At 39.8% G+C, this 18658-nt stretch overlaps 1 protein-coding gene across 1 annotated transcript in view; it reads right to left on the bottom strand.

The window, feature by feature from the left end:
* Positions 1–18658, bottom strand: part of UBE2D2 (ubiquitin conjugating enzyme E2 D2) — a 68100-nt gene that overhangs the window by 3895 nt on the left and 45547 nt on the right. Inside the window, exons 2-6 of the mRNA XM_066344623.1 lie at positions 16128–16191; positions 7035–7066; positions 6877–6954; positions 6687–6792; positions 555–648 (exon numbers count right to left, since the gene is read on the bottom strand). Of these exons, the coding sequence (XP_066200720.1) occupies positions 555–648; positions 6687–6792; positions 6877–6954; positions 7035–7066; positions 16128–16191 (374 nt within the window). The remainder of the gene's footprint in view (positions 1–554; positions 649–6686; positions 6793–6876; positions 6955–7034; positions 7067–16127; positions 16192–18658) is intronic.

Here is an 18658-nt window from a genome sequence, read left to right as displayed (position 1 = left end):
GTGAACAACTAAGTATCTGCAACAAAGAATTGATGCTTCTCATCTCTCTCCCTTCCTGTCTGTCTGTCCCTATCTGTCCCTCTCTTTGTCAAAAAAAAAAGGGGGGGGGGGCCTGGCCAGTTGGCTCAGTGGTAGAGCATGGGCCTGGCGTGCAGGAGTCCCGGGTTCGATTCCCAGCCAGGGCACATAGGAGAAGCGCCCATCTGCTTCTCCACACCTCCCCCTCTCCTTCCTCTCTGTCTCTCTCTTCCCCTCCCACAGCCAAGGCTCCACTGGAGCAAAGTTGGCCCAGGCGCTAAGGATGGCTCTGTGGCCTCTGCCTCAGGCGCTAGAATGGCTCTGGTTGCAATAGAGTGATGCCCCAGAAGGGCAGAGCATCGTCCCCTGGTGGGTGTGTCGGGTGGATCCCGGTCGCACGCATGCGGGAGTCTGTCTGACTGCCTCCCCATTTACAACTTCAGAAAAATACAAAAAAAAAAAAAAAAAAGGAAGATTTTAGTCACAAACATCTCCACCCCACCACAGATACCTTTCTATTTGGAGGCCATACTTACTTTTCTCTATCTGTTTTGTAGATCCGAGCAATCTCAGGCACTAAGGGATCATCTGGATTAGGATCACACAACAGAGAACAGATGGACAAGAGTACTAGAATAAAAGAACATACAAGTTAGTAGAGAATAAAAGCAAAGGATTCAAGGAAACATAAGATGCCAATACATGAGAAAATTCTAAGAATCTACTTATACTGCAGTGCCTAACAGCTCTGTAAGCTCTACCTAGCTTTATAGTAACAGTAACCAACTAAGATTCTAAGATTTCTCTATGCTTAAGTCCTTCAGGAAGCTGGCCCAGGCTGGTGTAGTGACTTGCCCAATGTCCCCAGCAGTGAGTAATTAAGAGTGAAATTAGAATCTAGGTCTTCCAAATCCCAGACCAATATACTTTTCATTGCCCAGGAAGTTCAATTTTTTTAGAAGCCCATGTTCAGGGATAAATGGCTTTCAAAATTCTAAAGATACCACACCCACTGAATGTTCTTAGGTATGACAACAATGAAACCCAACAATCACTGCTTTCTCAATGGCAGGTATTATATGCATATGCAATGGATCTGTTTCGTTTTTAGTTGAAAACAATTTAGTCTAAAAACATAAAGGCTAGTACCTGCCCCCAAATGGGGCTGGCTACACTTATTACAGAGGGTACAACATACAACTACTAGGTCTCAAATTCTTTTCAGTAATGGTTCAGAATCTCATCTAAGCCATTTCCTCAGTGACAACCTGGAATATAGCAAATCTCAATAGTACAATTTCCTCTGTTAAATTTGTTAATTTATGTGTTCCTTATTGAATGTAAAAAGAAAGCAAAGGCCACTAATCACATTAAATCTAGTGGCCCCTGACACAAATAAATTCTAATCCTTTCTTCTATTCTGAGGCTAAGAGAACTCAGCTCTAATGTTCTATAGCAATAAACAATGATTCTGATCCCACTTTACTCCCCAAAATATCAAACTCAGCAGAAAAAGAATTTATTCATTTTCCTATCAAATCTGTTCTATAGAGATCAAGGGCTTCTGAGAGGTCAAGAAAAAGTTTACATGCCCTTTGTCATTCAGTTTGTTAACAAAAAAGCTATTTCCTTGCCTTAAGAGTATATGGAAAATAAAAAACATCAGGAAAGATGTTTTCTGACTCTTCATTCCTGTTGCCCACAATTCTGGCAGATGGTACTCTCAAAACATCTTCTCTTCCCATTGTCAGGTATATCACCTGATGCCCTCTTCAAGCACAGAACATTCTAACAGCAATTAGGAAAGATTTCATGTATTTCCTGGAAATGATAACAGGGAGTTACAGATTTTTGAATGTTCATGAAATTACTGACTACAGAAAGACGAAACTTTTCCGTATCAAACTGGCAAGAGTACAACTGATTCTTCACCCAAATCAGACATACTACCAAATTAGTATTAGTTACAAATTTCCTTTATATACAATTCCAATTATTTCAATAAGGCTACTTTTAAAAGAGAACTTTTAAAGAAATAACTTTTTTCTTCTTTCCAGGAAAGGAAGCTTGGGAGGTAGTTATCTGGGCCTGGTGAAAGGCTTCTTAGTACACAATGTAGTTCCTTTAATTTGTAGGATAGTGATTTTGATTCTACAATCTGCATAGACTCTTCAATGAAGTAACTAAATTTTCACCTACATATACATTTTTCATCAGTATATACTCATTTTCATTAGTCTCATAACCCACAGTCACTCTCAATTCTAAATACATATAACCAAGGGGGCTTTTTGGCACACTTATCTGCTTATGTTTCCTGTACATTTATTTTTTTTATTTATTCATTTTTAGAGAGGAGAGAGAGAGGGAGAGAGAGAAGCAGAGAGGGGGAGAGAGGAGAGACAGAGAGAGAGAAGGGGGGGGGGAGCTGGAAGTATCAACTCCCATATGTGCCTTGACCAGGCAAGCCCAGGGTTTCGAACCGGCGACCTCAGCATTTCCAGGTCGATGCTTTATCCACTGCGCCACCACAGGTCAGGCGTTTCCTGTATATTTAGATATCTAACATATACACTCAAAGTAAAGGGAATTTCAAGTCAAAATTATTGCCCTTAAAAACAAACTATGTTAGAGGAAGGGATAATTAATATTACACACACAGGATTCAAGCCTTTCACAGAACTGCTTGCCCATACATTCAATTTACAAAAGGGAGTCATTAAAACATTAATCCTAGATACACAGATATAATCAAATTCAATAAAATGGCACTGCAATTATTTTAAAAGATAGCTACTCAGACAGAGAGAACGTTAAGTCAAACAAACTAACAGCCCTTATAATTTAGAACTGAAAAAATCGGCACTAGGTATAAAAGAGTGAGGAAAAAAATCTGTAGAAACAATTTCAGCTATCTAGACTTCCTCACTCCCCAACACACACACTTCCATCCTCTTGGTCTCATTATTTTACTAGCTTTAGTCTACTGCTAATTGCTACTTTGTGAAGAGCAAGTAGGCCAGGAAATCACAAGAACAAATATATGAACACTTTCATAAGTAACTAACAAATGACAAGGGGCCTAGAAAAAAGCAAAGGAGCCACTTAATTATCTAGGAAACTATTTCAGTCCGTTTTTAAAACTGTGGCCTGCTTTTTTGTTTTTATTTGTATGTAGGTCTCCAAAAATTTCCCTTAAAAAATTAATGTCAGAGTATACAATAGTAACTTGATCCCAGTTACTTGAGTGCCTACAAGAAACCAGGTAATTGTACACTTTGCTTTTTTTTTTTTTTTTTTGTATTTTTCTGAAGCCGGAAACGGGGAGAGACAGTCAGACAGACTCCCGCATGCACCCGACCAGGGATCCACCCGGCAAGCCCACCAGGGGGCGATGCTCTGCCCATCCAGGGCTTCGCTATGTTGCGACCAGAGCCACTCGAGCGCCTGAGGCAGAGGCCACAGAGCCATCCCCAGGGCCATCTTTGCTCCAATGGAGCCTTGGCTGCAGGAGGGGAAGAGAGAGACAGAGAGGAAGGAGAGGGGGAGGGGTGGAGAAGCAGATGGGCGCTTCTCCTGTGTGCCCTGGCCGGGAATCGAACCCGGGACTTCTGCACGCCAGGCCGACGCTCTACCACTGAGCCAACCAGCCAGGGCCCACTTTGCTTTTTTAAATAAATTTTATTCATTTTGAGAGAGAAAGGGAAGTGGGGAGGAGCAGGAAGCATTAACTCCCATATGTGCCTTGACCAGGCAAGCCCAGAGATTCGAACCAGCATCCTCAGTGTTCCAGGTTGACTCTGTATCCACTGCACAATCACAGGTTAGGCATGCTTTTTTAATCTTCACAATAACAATGAAATAGTCATTACCATCCCTATTATATAGCTAAAATAAAAGAAACAGAAGCTTATTTGTCTTAAGTCTCAATGTAAACTTGAGTATGAAAATGGGTAGTTAGAACTAGAATCTGTTTTATTAAACAAAAATTTTATTTAAAATTTTTATTTATTGATTTCAGTGAGAGTAGAAGGGGGGGGGAAGAGTGAGAGAGAGAAACACCAATCTGCTCCTGCCTGTGTCCTGACTGGGGATTGAACTAGCAACCTCTGTGCTTCAGGATGATGCTCTAACAAACCGAGCTATCCAGCCAGAACAGAATCTATGTTCTTTAACATGAAACTATGCTACCTCTTATCTAAATGTGTAGATTAAATAATGATAAGATATAGGTTAGAAAAATATTGTCATACACAAAATTTTACCAAATACCTACTTCTTTGTAGCTATTTAATATATTTCCCTATATAATTCAAGTAACGGTATATACTAATTTTACTTCTTTTCTGCTTTTTTTCAAACATACTAATTTCCCATTTTTCACAATATTTCTAAGGATCGATACCCCTTTAAATGCATGTGCTAGAATTGATTTATTTCTTCCTCTACAGTTGGGCCTATAAGTAATTTCTAATTTTCAAAAATAAATAGCACTGTCACAAATGTACTTGCATACAAAGCTTTCTTTTCTTTTTTTTTTTTTTTTTTAAGCAGGGGGGGATGAAACAGACTGGGACAGATAGGAAGGGAGAGAGATGAGAAGCATCAACTCACAGTTGCAGCACCTTAATTGTTTCACTAATTGCTTTCTCTCATATGTGCCCTGAGTGGGGATCTCCAGGACAACCAGTGGAGCCCTTGCTCAAGCTAGTGACCATGAGGTCATGTCTATGATTCCACGCTCACTCTGATGAGCTCATGCTCAAGCCAATAACCTCAGGGTTTCGAACCTGGGCCCGCAGCATACCAGGCCGATGGTCTATTTTTACTGAGCCACCGCCTGATCAGGCTGGGGTTGTTTTCTTAATACAAATGAATGAAACTAGAATTAAGGGTAAAAGAGTAATAAGTTGCATCTCATAAATACATACGGGGCTATACAAATCTATGCTTCTGTAGTATAGAAACACTTATTTCAGTGTACTTCACCAGCATTTAGCTTTCTTTTAAAACAATCTATGTTAATTCAAAAGATGAAAAATGGGCCCTGGCCAGTGGCTCAGTGGATAGAGCATTGGCCCAGGTTTAATTTCCAGTCAGGGCACACAAGAGAGATGACCATTTGCTTCTCCCCCCCTTCCACAGCCAGTGGTTTGATTGGTTCCAGTATCGGTCCCAGATGCTGATAGCTTGGTTGGTCTGAGCACATCAGCCTCAGGTGCTAAAAATAACTCGTTACTTGAGCATCTGCCCTAGATGGGGCTGCCTGGAAGATTCCGGTTGGGACACATGCAGGAGCATTCTCACTGTCTCCTCCCTCTCATCTAAATAAATAAATAAATAAGGTAAAAAATGGAAACTTTCATTTTGTGATTTAGGGTTTTTTCCCCCTTTACTCATTAGTATGTGTTCTTTTATTTTTAAAAGATTTTTACTTATTCACTTTTAGAGAGAAAGGAGAGAGAGAGAGAGAGAAGGAAAGAGGGGAGGAGGAGCAGGAAACATCAACTCCCATATGTGCCTTCACCAGATAAGCCCAGGGTTTCAAACTTGGGACCTCAGCATTCCAGGTTGACCCTTTATTTGCTGTGCCACCACAGGTCAGGTTGTGTTGTTTTTATTTTAAATACATTAGCCCATTATCTTATTTGCAGTCTATTTCTCGTACTTGACAACTTTAATCCACTTATGATTTAATTTAGGTATGATATTGAAGGATTGCACAATTTAAAATCAACACGTAAGATAATGCTTGTTGCCTGACCTGTGGTGGCACAGTGGATGAGGCATCAACCTGGAAAGCTGAGGTCACTGGTTTGAAACCCCAGGCTTGCCCAGTCAGGGCACATACAAGAAGCAACTACTATAGGTTGATGCTTCCTGCTCCCTCTACTCCCTCTGCTCTCCCCAACCTCTCCCTTCTCTCTCTCTCTCTCTCCTGTCTAAAATCAATGAATAAAATCTGAAAAAAAAAAAAGAGCTAACTACCCACTCAGTTCACGGATTAAGTAATTCTGGGGTTGTGTGAAAAAATTAAGAACTACAAATTTGTAGTCACAAAATAGCTCCAGGAATGTAAAGTACAACGTAGGGAATATAGTCAATAATATAATAAATATGTACAGCATCAGGTGGGTACTTGAAATATTGGGAGGACCACTTTGTAAAGTATATTATTTTCTAACCACTATGCTATACACCTGAAATTAATAAAAATAATATTAAACTTAAACTAACTGAAAAATAAAATTAAAATAACACAAAATGTTATAATTTGATAAAAAAAAATCCACAATCAACTCATGTAATTAGGTATTATTTAGAAGCACTGTTGGATCTTTCATCACAAAGTTAGTAACTTAACTTTCTCCACACCTTTTGAAATACACACACACACCACTGCAACTATATACCAAAGATTGTTAAGGAGCTCAAATTAAAATTTATTTTCCAACCTATGCTTGAGTATCAAAATGGACAGAGTAAGTCATGACATGCAGGACTACAAATGCTTGAAAATCCAACTCTCTCCAGTGGTTTCAAGATTTATTCAAAAATAAGGGGGATTGCTACCTTCTCTTGAATATGAGTAATGTTTTAAAAAACAACCTTTAAAGACTTTTTAAACACAGCTGCTTTATCTTGATATTGAATATCCATTCCATTACCTTTTGAAATAGTTAGTGCTGGAGACCACTGTGATCGTAGAATATCAAGACAAATGCTGCCATTACTGTTAATATTTGGATGATAAATTCTTGTTGTAAATGCAACCTAAATAAAACAAAAAAATTTTTGTAAACTGGTTTATTAGTATCATAGAAAACATATAAAAAACAAGTGACATATCCCAATTACCTTAGGTGGTTTGAAGGGGTAATCTGTTGGGAAATGAATTGTCAAAAAAAATACTCCACCCTGATAGGGACTGTCGTTCTGTTGATAACAAGGAAAAGTGAGGTTAAAATGAGTGAATTACATAAACTGTTTATTCTAAAATTAATCTGCATACTTACTGGCCCCATTATTGTAGCTTGCCAATGGAACACTGCAAAAAACAAAAAAATCACCATGAAGCAATATCCACACTGTATCTATATCATAACAACGTATCATTCCCCATCTAATCTCAGTTAATGAGTCCTGGGCATGATGAGGAATCTAAATAAAGTTTGAGTCTGAACAAGAAAAATGACTAACTGGTCTAGCACACTGTTAAGATGCTCAATGAAAAAGTATTTGTGCTGAAACATGTCAGAGAGAGACTGACAAGTCCTAAAGTTCCACTTTAAAACAGACACTTCCCTCACCTCAAAGGATAAAAAAGAACCAGAAAATTCAATTCTTTGATGGGTTATATTATTTTCCCAACTCAATTATATAATATATAATTTTTTTTTTTATGTACTAGTCTAGAGCGGAAATGTGAAGTCAAAGTAGATAATACTCAAATTAAAAAAGATGGCTTGGCCCTGGCAGGTTGGCTCAGTGGTAGAGCGTCGGCCTGGCGTGCAGAAGTCCCGGGTTTGATTTCCGGCCAGGGCACACAGGAGAGGCGCCCATCTGCTTCTTCACCCCTCCCCCTCTCCTTCCTCTCTGTCTCTCTCTTCCCCTCCCACAGCCAAGGCTCCACTGGAGCAAAGTTGGCCCGGGCGCTGGGGATGGCTCTGTGGCCTCTGCCTCAGGCGCTAGAATGGCTCTGGTCGCGGCAGAGCGAAGCCCTGATGGGCAGAGCATCACCCCCTGGTGGGCAGAGCGTCGCCCCCTGGTGGGCGTGCCGGGTGGATCCCGGTCGGGCGCATGCGGGAGTCTGTCTATCAACCCGTTTCCAGCTTCGGAAAACTATAAAAAAATACAAAAAAAAAAAAAAAAATGGCTTCTCCAATGAGAAAACATTTCTAAGAGGTCTCCTGTGTAGGTCTTTGGGTTTTTGTTTTGTTTTAATTTATATAGAGGAAGAGAGAGAAGCATCAGCTCGTTGTTCTACGTAGTTGTGCATCCACTGATTGCTTCTCATATGTGCCTTGACCAGGACTGATCCAGCAATCCCGGGTTCAATATAGTGACCTCAGTGCTCCAGATCAACGCTCTATCCACTTTACTACCACTGGTCAGGCTCCTGTGTAGGTCTTTAAAATTACTGATTCCTCAATAAAGAAACCATTAGCTGCCTAACCTGTGTGGCGCAGTGGATAGAGCTGTCAACCTGGAACTCTGAGGTCCCCAGTTCAAAGCCCCAAGGTTGCCAGCTTGAATGTAGGCTCCTTGGTTTGAGAGCAGTAAGTGCTGGGTCACTGGCTTGATCCCAAGGTTGCTGGCTTAGCTTGAAACCTCTAGTCAAGGCACATATGAGAAGCAGTCAATGAACAACTAAAATGAGGCAACTACAACTTGAAGTTTCTATTCTCTCTCGTTGCTCTCTCTTAAAATCAATTAAAAAAACACCACCACCATTAGCTGAAAGTTTCAAGCTTGATTACAAGCTCTAATAATCCAGATAAATTATAAAGTTGTTTAATAAGGAAATCTTCTCTTCAACCTGCAAAAAACAATGCTTGTTCTATTTCAAAGGTACAAAAAAAGCTAGTTTTCATTTATAAGCAAGCTACTCAGCACTTATTCATACTAGGATCTTGGCAAAGTAAGGGAAGTTGTCGCTGAGATTATATGTGAACAGCCCAAACCAGTTAACTTTTGTCACAGGAGGAAATATGAAGACTAAGAAGCCATATGAAAATCCACTGGTGTGTCAGTCCAAATCCTTCTGACCTCCTGCATGTGAACCTGTCCCTATGGTTGCTTTGCTCCTCACTGAGGCCCAAAAGCACAATAGCAACCTGTTTATTAGGAATTAAAAATAAAAAATAGGTATTGCTGAATCTCCCCTTCTTAGATTACCCAATTCCTGCCAATCAACTTTCTAAGGCATTAAGTAGCTAAGGAGAAAATACTGAATTACTAAAATTGGTCCTAGTATCTTCAGCAAAGGTCCTAGAAAAGATACTTAATGTCCTGTCAAAAGAAACAAGCAGTTTCACCCTTTTTAATCAAAAATATCATAAACAAAACATACTACACACCAAAGATTGTTAAGATGCTCAATGCTAAGATGATACCTGGAGTAAACAACCCCGGTTAACAATGCTGAAGCTGAAACCGTATCAGACAAAAAGATGACCAAGCTACAGGTCAAGGGACTGGTTTTAAAACAGATCTTTTTCTTCCATTTAATTCTTTTATATTATTTAAATTTGTGGCTATAAATGGGAGGATATAACTATACCTGCATTCTTGTACCAGATTGCAAGAGTCAAAAAAAGTTAAGGCATAAGGAAAGCACTTAGATCAAGTATACAAATATCAAGACGTTAAAAAAAATTAAGTTAAATTTTCCATTACCTATTTAAGTCCTACTTTTTTCTTCTGAGTCTTTTTAAGATCAATCCTTTTCTTGTTAAAAATAATACCTGATTTAAGAAGTTACTAGAAAAATTTAAATTATAACAAATTATTGGCTGAAGGTAAAATACTTCTTTTGTGATTTCCCATTCTTCCTCTGCAGAAAACACAGCATGCTTTATGATTAAAATTTGTGCTCTACAGTATGTCCCTAAAATTTGGACAACATAGAACCCCCAAAGGGGGTTTCTGGAGCAGAAACCTTTGCAAGCTGACAACTAGAACATTTATGATTACAGAAAGGATATTCTTCCTAATAGAAGATGTGGAAAGATGAATATTTTCAAGTAATATTGCAATCTCATACTCAGCACTCCAGCAAGCTGAAGACAATCTATCTAGTGTATCTTAGTAAGATTCTTATATTGTTGAGAACTTTTACAAGCAACATCAACAGGCTACTTCTTTTTTTAAAATTTACTTTAATTTATTGTGTTTACATAGATTCAAGTGTCCCACTGAATACATCCCCCCAACCCCCGTGTTCCCCTCAACATTCCCCTTGCCCCCCCCCCCAACGCCCTCCTCTCTTCCCTCCAGGATACATAAACGCTGTTATGTATATATAATTTCACCAATCTCTTTCCCTTCTCTGATCCCATCCTCTCATCCCCTTTCCCTCTGTCCGCTTTCCCTCCGGTCCCTTTGATCCCACCCCCCATTCCTCAGTTCACATTGTTCATTGGATTCCTCAAATGAGTGAGGTCATATGATATTTTTCTTTCTCTGTCTGGCTTATTTCACTTAACATAATAGTTTGCAGGTCCATCCATGTTGTCGTAAAAGGTAAGATTTCCTTCTTTTTCATGGCCCCATAGCAGTCCATAGTGTATATGTACCACTGCTTTTTTTTGTATGTATGTATATATTTATTTTACATTTGTCAATTTTTCCCCCAAAGTACAATTTATTTTATTTTTTTAAAATTAATTTTAATAGGGTGACATTGATAAATCAGGGTACATATGTTCAGAGAAAACATCTCCAGGTTATTTTGACATCTGCTTATACTGCATTCCCATCACCCAAAGTCCAATTGTCTTCCGTCACCTTCTAACTGGTTTTCTTTGTGTCCCTCTTCTCCCCCAACACCTTCCCTCTCCTCCCCCCCCCCACCCCGTAACCCCCACACTCTTGTCCATGTCTCTGAGTCTCATTTTTATGTCCCACCTATGTACAGAATCATATAGTTATTAGTTTTTTCTGATTTACTTATTTCGCTCAGTATAATGTTATCAAGGTCAATCCATGTTGTTGTAAATGATCCGATGTCATCATTTCTTTTTCTTTAACTTTTTAAAAAAATTTTATTTATTCATTTTTTAGAGAGGAGAGAGAGAGGGAGAGAGAGAGAGAGAGAGAGAGAGAGAGAGAGAGAGAGAAGGGGGGAGAAGCTGGAAGCATCAACTCCCATATGTGCCTTGACAAGGCAAGGCCAGGGTTTCGAACCGGCGACCTCAGCATTTCCAAGTCGACACTTTATCCACTGCGCTACCACAGGTCAGGCAATGATGTCATCATTTCTTACGGCTGAGTAGTATTCCATAGTATATATGTACCAAAGCTTTTTAATCCACTCGTCCACTGACGGACACTTGGGCTGTTTCCAGATCTTCGCTATTGTGAACAATGCTGCCATAAACATGGGGGTGCATTTCTTCTTTCGAATCAGTGGCTTGGTGTTCTTAAGATATATTCCTAAAAGTGGGATGGCTGGGTCAAAGGCAGTTCCATTTTTAATTTAATTTTTTTTTTTTACAGGGACAGAGAGATAGATAGATAGGGACAGACAGACAGGAACAGAGAGAGATGAGAAGCATCAATCATCAGTTTTTGGTTGCTACACCTTAGTTGTTCATTGATTGCTTTCTCATACGTGCCTTGACCGCGGGCCTTCAGCAGACCGAGTAACCCCTTGCTTGAGGGAGCGGCCTTGGGTCCAAGCGGGTGAGGTTTTTTTTTTTTTTAATTTATTCATTTTAGAGGGGAGGGAGGGAGGGAGAGAGGGAGGGAGAGGGAGAGGGGGGGAAAGGGGGGAGGAGCAGGAAGCATCAACTCCCATATATGCCTTGATCAGACAAGTGCAGGGTTTTGAACTAGCAACCTCAGGTTCCCAGGTCGACACTTTATCCACTGCGCCACCAGAGATCAGGCTGGTGAGCTTTTTGCTCAAGCAAGATGAATTGGAGCTCAACCTGGCGACCTTGGAGTCTCGAACCCCGGTTCTTCCGCATCTTAGTCCAACGCTCTAGCCACTGCGCCACTACCTGGTCATGCCATTTTTAATTTTTTAAGGATTCTCTATACTGTTTGCCACAGTGGCTGCACCAGTCTGCATTCCCACCAGCAGTGCAGGAGGGTTCCCTTTTCTCCACATCCTCACCAGGACTTATTATGTGTTATTTTGTTAATGAGCAAACAGGCTACTTCTTGTATAAGTCATATTTACTTAGTTAGTAAATCATGTCTGTTTAATATTCCACAGAAGAACTAAATGGATGTATACAGCTGGCATTCAAAGTTCTAAATAAAAACCTATTAGCACTCAAATGCTAACCTTATCTAATGACTTACTTGTCTTCACCCTTATAAACAAAGGTTCAAACATGCCAGCAGAAAAATGAACAAAAGTATACATACATAGGGCTAAGATTCTAAAACAGAAGGGAAAATAATAAAGAAAATTGCTAATGTAACAACAGAGATGAATGATATTTGTCTCCTGTTGTAGTGATCTAGAACAGGGATTTCAAACTTGCGGCCCACCGAACAATTTTGTGCGGCCCGCAGACTAATCCACGAAGTTCAAAATATTTTGGATAAAATTAAGTAAGCCTAGGGGCCTACTTGTATTTTTCACTTCTCTAGCATCCTAGCTAAATATTAGCTTAGTTAACAGCAGTTGTGATGAGAACTACAGTTTCTGGTCGTTTTGTGACACTGAGTAAACTGCATGTACGATTGTGCTTGTTGTACTGATTTTTTTTTTATTTTCAACTGCAGTGAGAAAAGTGTTGCGTAACAGTTGCCTTTTGTAGACCTAGTGCGGCCCGCCGAACGGCTGTGATCTTGCTCTGCGGCCCACATGCTGAGTTGAGTTTGAGACCCCTGATCTAGAATCTACAAGCCACCCAAGAATGACAAATAAAAACATATTAAGATGAATTTACTAAAAGCAATTGGCCTTGGTCAGTTGGCTCTGTGGATAGCATAGGCCTGGTATATGGACGTCCTGGGTTTGATTCCTGGTGAGGGCAAAAAAGACCCCGTCTTCTCCATCTCTCCCTCAGCCAGTGGCTCAATTGGTTCAAGGATAGGCCACAGGCGCTGCGGATAGCTAGGTTGGTCCAAGTGCATTAGTTTCAGGCACCAAAAATATCTCGACTGAATCCAGCATCGGCCCCAGACAGGGGCTGCCGGGTGGATCCCAGTCTGGGCGCATACAGGAGTCTATCTCTCCTCCTCTCACTTAAAAAAATTAGATATTTATTGATTTTAGCAAGAGAGGAAGGAGCAGGTTCCTGTATGTGCCCTGAAAAGGGATCGAACCAGCAAACTCTGCGCTTTAGGCCAATGCTCTAACCAACCAAGCTATCCGGCCAGAGCTCTAAAAACCAACATTTATTTATCCCTTCATCAGTTGTTGGACATTTGGGTTGTTTATACTTTTTAGCTATTATAAATAATGCTTCTATGAACATTCATGCACAAGTTTTTGTGTGGACATGTGTTTTTACTTCTCTTGGATATATAACTAAGGAATGAACTCACTGAGTCATGTTTAACTTTTTGAGGACATGCTAGGTTATCTTCCAAACTGGCTGTATCATTTTGTTTTCCTATCAGCAATGTATGAAGTTCTATTTTCTCCACGTGCTCATCAACACTTGTTATTATTTGACTTTTCTTTTTTTTAGAGGAGAGAGAGAGAGAGAGAGAGAGAGAGAGAGAGAGAGAGGGAGAGAGAGAGAGAAAGAGAGAGAGAGAGAGAGAGAGAGAGAGAGAGAGAAGGGTGGGGAGGAGCAGGAAGCATCAACTCCCATATGTGCCTTGACTGGGCAAGCCCAGGGTTTTGAACCGGCGACCTCAGCATTCCAGGTCGATGCTCGATCCACTGCGCCACCACAGGTCAGGCTATTTGACTTTTTTATTCTAGCCACCCCAGTGGGTATAAAGTGGAATCTCTATATGGTTTTGATTTGCATTTCCCTTATGACTAATAATGTTGAACATCTTTCCATGTGCTTACTGTGCATTTGTCCATCTTCTTTGGAGAAATACTTACTCAGATCCTTTGTCCCTTTTTTTTTTTTTTTTTTTTTTTGGGTATTTTCCTGAAGTGAGAAGCGGGGAGACAGAGAGACAGACTCCCACATGTGCCTGACCAGGATCCACCAGGCAAGCCCACTAGGGGGCACTGCTCTGTTGCAATGGGAGACATTCTAGCACCTGAGGCATGGGCCATGGAGCCATCCTCAGCACCCGGGCCAACTTTGCTCCAATGGAGCGTTGGCTGCGGGAGGGGAAGAGAGAGATAGAGAGAAAGGAGAAGGGAAGGGGTGGAGAAGCAGATGGGCGCTTCTCCTGTGTGCCCTGGACAGGAATCAAACCCAGGACTTCCACATGTCCTTTGTTCATTTTTAAATTGGGTTGTTTATCTTTATATTATTTAGTTTTCTATGTTTGAGAAAGGGGACGAGGGAGGGAAAAAAAGAGGGAGGGAGGCAAAAAGAAGAATCAACTCATAGTTCCACTGAGTTCGAACCAGCAACTTCAGTGTCAAGCTGGTCCCTGCAGAATCCAACCAGTGACCCCAACATCTGACCAGTGACTTTGGCACCACTAGCCAGGGTCAATTTTTAGCAATATATTTTGGATAAATATTCTTTACCAAAAATTATGACAGGCAAAAATTTTCTCCCATTCTATGAATCTTTTTGCTTTCTTAAATTTTAAATTTTGATGAATTCTAATCTATCAATTTTTTCTTTTATTGTTTATAGTTGGGGGAGTTTTATTTAACTCTCCAGGGTAACAACTTTTCTATCTGAAGATGAAATATGATAGTATTAACTATTACAGAAGCAAAGGCAAATTATTTCAGCAAACTGAAGAGAACTTCAAACACTTTTAACTAATGATCAGCTATTCTCAACTTTGAGGAGTTGCCTAAATAAAACTACTTTTTCAATTGAAAGAGCATATGAATGAATGCAGGTATAATAGTGTTTTTCAACCACTGGTCCTCAGATTGGTCCACCAAAACTTTTGTGCCAGTCCATGAGAGTTAACCACCCTGCTGTTGTGTTATTATAGACCCAATAATCTTAAGTCAAATGCGCTTATGCTTAGGGTAATTTCTGCCTTAGCAGTTACCGAAACAATTCTATTTTCACCAGCCCCCAAATATAAAAAGGTTGAAAGCGACTGTATTTTAAAGTACTGTGAAATGTCAAAACTAGAACCAGAAAACTTGAGTATGCGTTCACTTTGGGAACCTCCAAGAGTCTCTCACTAGATTTTTCTTTAGAACTTCCACCTCTCCTGCACTCACCCAAGAGAACTGTGATTGTGAAGCTTACTTGGCCTGTCCTTTTTGGTATCAAATACTACAGTTACTCTTTTTGAACAGGTCTGAAAATAATAATGTAAATGGGATTTTTTATCACATGTACTTAGTCTTATCATTTATAACACCTATATGTTTTATCTGTAAAGCAATCCTTATAAGGTCTTGCTTTAATTCTTAAGACTTTAGCAAACTGAAAACACCACTCTTAAAAAACACCAGGAAAATATAATTTTAAATACAAGCTAACATAACCTCATGTTTACTTGTCTTAACCTATACACTTCTCTTACACAAATGTTTACAAGTATGTACATTTTTTATTTGCTTAATGTTACATTTTATCTGTGAATTAGTTTTGTGTCAAAAATCAGACTTATTCAAGTATCTTCCTTTGGTTCAATCCCTACTCAGAGCACATACAGGGACAGAACAGCTCAATGTTCCTGTCTCTCTCTCTCCCCCTTCCTCTCTTGCTGAAATCAATAAATAAAAATTTAAAAAGAAAAGAAAAAAACCAAGTATCTTCCCTGTAAAAAAGGCTAGAAGATGGTATTGGGGAAAAGCTATGGTGAAAGTGGAACAAAAGGAAAATTATTATCTAACATGTGTGAGAAGATTTAATAAATTATTTTAGACAGGACTAAACAACTAAGTTGGGCATTAAAAATAAAATTGTACCTGTCTTCACAAATATCAGCTAGTAGAAAGACACAGACACACAATCATCCTTAGCGAGCATTATCTTACCTGAAGAAGGATACCTAGTTATAGGTAAAAGCTCATATATTCCAACCCAAAATACCCAAGTAGGGTGAAGGAAAGGTAGGAAGGGGCCAGAAGAATTACACAGACAATGTCTGGCGAAAGAGGTTCAAAATGTAATGAAAAATACAGAAGATTATGAGATACACAAACAACTGCATCTTTCACAGGTAAGTAAGGGTAAACACTGCCTCTTTTCTATAGCAAATTATTTTTCACCCAAAATAACTTCAGGAGATGTATATTTATCAGTTTCAAAATTCCCCAGAGGCAAACTGTCAAGCACTTTTACTTCATCATTCCTTTAAATACTTACTATCATCTCCAACAGGACCTGCTGAACACTGTGCTGGGGGGTCCCGTGCCAGGTCATTCAATTCCTTAAGAAAGGAGAAAAAAAAATGTATTCAATATAAATCTATTACCCATTAACACAAATTTTCACTGTTACCAATATTCTCTGTCCCCCCGTAAAGCTCTTTTAGGAGCACTGCTTCAGAGTCAGAGATGGGTAGGTTAAAGTATTTTAGATTCTTGAATACAAACGTATGTTTTAAATAGTGGGTCATTTTTGCTTATTGTTCAGTAGGTAAATATACTGCTCACAAAAACTAGGGAATATTTCAAAATGAATATGAAGTGATAAAGAAGCATTTGACTTTTTTTTATTAAACAAGAACATCAGAAACGCAAATGACAAGTCAAAGAAAGTTGTTCAATTATGCAAATGAGATGCAAAACCACTTTTATTTCATTGGTGAAAATGCACTATATAAAAGACTGAGCCTGACCTGTGGTGGTGCAGTGGATAAAGTGTCAACCTGGAACGCTGAGGTAACTGGTTCAAAACCCTGCACTTGTCTGGTCAAGGCATATATAGGAGTTGATGTTTCCTGCTCCTCTCCCCTTTCTTTCTCTTTCTCCTCTCTCTCTCTCTCACTTTCTCTACTCTCTAAATTAAAAAAAAAAAAGGCTGAAAGTACTGGAGTATCAGCATGTTTCCTGATCCCCTAATTTTTGTGAGCAGTGTATAAGGAAGATAAACACAATTTTGTACTAGAGTCACAAATACTGTTTTAAAAGTAAAAACTGCATTTATTAGTTTTCAACAAAGACTCATGAGCACTGACAGAATGGTTCATGGAATAGAGCATGGTCCTAGTGCACCAAGGTTGTGGGTTTAATCTCCAATATTATAAAACTATTAAAAAAAACTATTTAAAATCTTATTAATGAGTTAATATAGTTTTAATATTCCAAATAGTATACAGAGGGTCCTCAGGTTACGAGTCTCCACATATGATATTTCAAGTTTAAGATGCTCCCTCTCTCCTGACCAGGCAGTGGCACAGTGGATAGAGCGTCGGAGTGGGATGCTGGGGACCCAGTTTTGAGACCCCGAGGTCGCCAGCTTGAGCGCGGGCTCATCTGGTTTGAGCAAAAGCTCACCAGCATGGACCCAAGGTCGCTGGCTCGAGCAAGGGGTTACTCGGTCTGCTGAAGGCCCTTGGTCAAGGCACATATGAGAAAGCAATCAATGAACAACTAAGGTGTTGCAATGCTCAATGAGAAACTAATGATTGATGCTTCTCATCTCTCCGTTCCTGTCTGTCTGTACCTGTCTATTCCTCTCTCTCTCTGTTTAAAAAAAAAAAAAAAAAGATGCTCCCTCTCATAAAAACTTTAAAAAATTGAGACGTGTTTCGGCTTACACTATTAGCATTATACTTATGGACTACGTGTGCAAACAAACTAGTTTGGTTGCGTGTGGTGGAAGAATATGCAGTATTCTTTTCCTGTGGTTTGTGTTTTTATGTTCTAGATCAGGGGTAGTCAACCTTTTTATACCTACCGCCCACTTTTGTATCTCTGTTAGTAGTAAAATTTTCTAGCCACCCAATGCTTCCACAGTAATGATGATTTAAATGAGGCTCACCCATTTTTTATTTTTATTTATTTTTTAATTCATTTTAGAGAGGAGAGAGACAGAATGGGAGAGAGAGAGAGGAGAGAGAGACAGAGAGAGAAGGTGGGGAGGAGCTGGAAGCATCAACTCCCATATGTGCCTTGACCAGGCAAGCCCAGGGTTTCGAACCGGCGACCTCAGCATTTCCAGGTCGACGCTTTATCCACTGCGCCACCACAGGTCAGGCAGTAATGATGATTTATAAAGTAGGGAAGTAACTTTACTTTATAAAATTTATAAAGCAGAGTTACAGCAAGTTAAAGCATATAATAATAATTACTTACCAAGTACTTTATGTTGGATTTTCGCTAAGTTTGGCAGAATAAATCTTTATAAAACAACTTACTATCTTTTTATTTATATATACTTTGGATGCTCCGCTACCGCCCACCATGAAAGCTGGAACGCCCACTAGTGGACAGTAGGGACCAGGTTGACTACCACTGTTCTAGATTATGATTTTACAACTGTGTTAGGGTGGGTATGTTTTGACTAACATCAAAATTTGGGTTAAGCCTGACCAGGCAGTGGCGCAGAGCATCAGACTAGGATGCAGAGGACCCAGGTTCAAAACCCCAAGGTTGCTGGCTTAAGCACGGGCTCATCTGGTTTGAGCAAGGCTCACCAGCTTGAGCCCAAGGTCACTGGCTTGAGCAAAGGGGTCACTCAGTCTGCTGTAACCCCTTGGTCAAGGCACATATGAGAAAGCAATCAATTAACTGAGGTGCTGCAACGAAGAATTGATGCTTCTCATCTCTCTCCCTTTTTGTCTGTCTCTCTCTGTCTGTCACCCCCCCACACCAAAAAAGAAAAAGTTTGGGTTAAGTCACTATTGTAGGAAAATAACTGTGACATAACCCAAGGACCCCCTGTATACTTTT

Source organism: Saccopteryx leptura, chromosome 6 (genome assembly GCF_036850995.1).
Source record: "Saccopteryx leptura isolate mSacLep1 chromosome 6, mSacLep1_pri_phased_curated, whole genome shotgun sequence".
NCBI lineage: Eukaryota > Metazoa > Chordata > Mammalia > Chiroptera > Emballonuridae > Saccopteryx > Saccopteryx leptura.
Note: the sequence above shows the minus strand (reverse complement) of the source record. Positions and strands in the feature narration are given on the sequence as shown.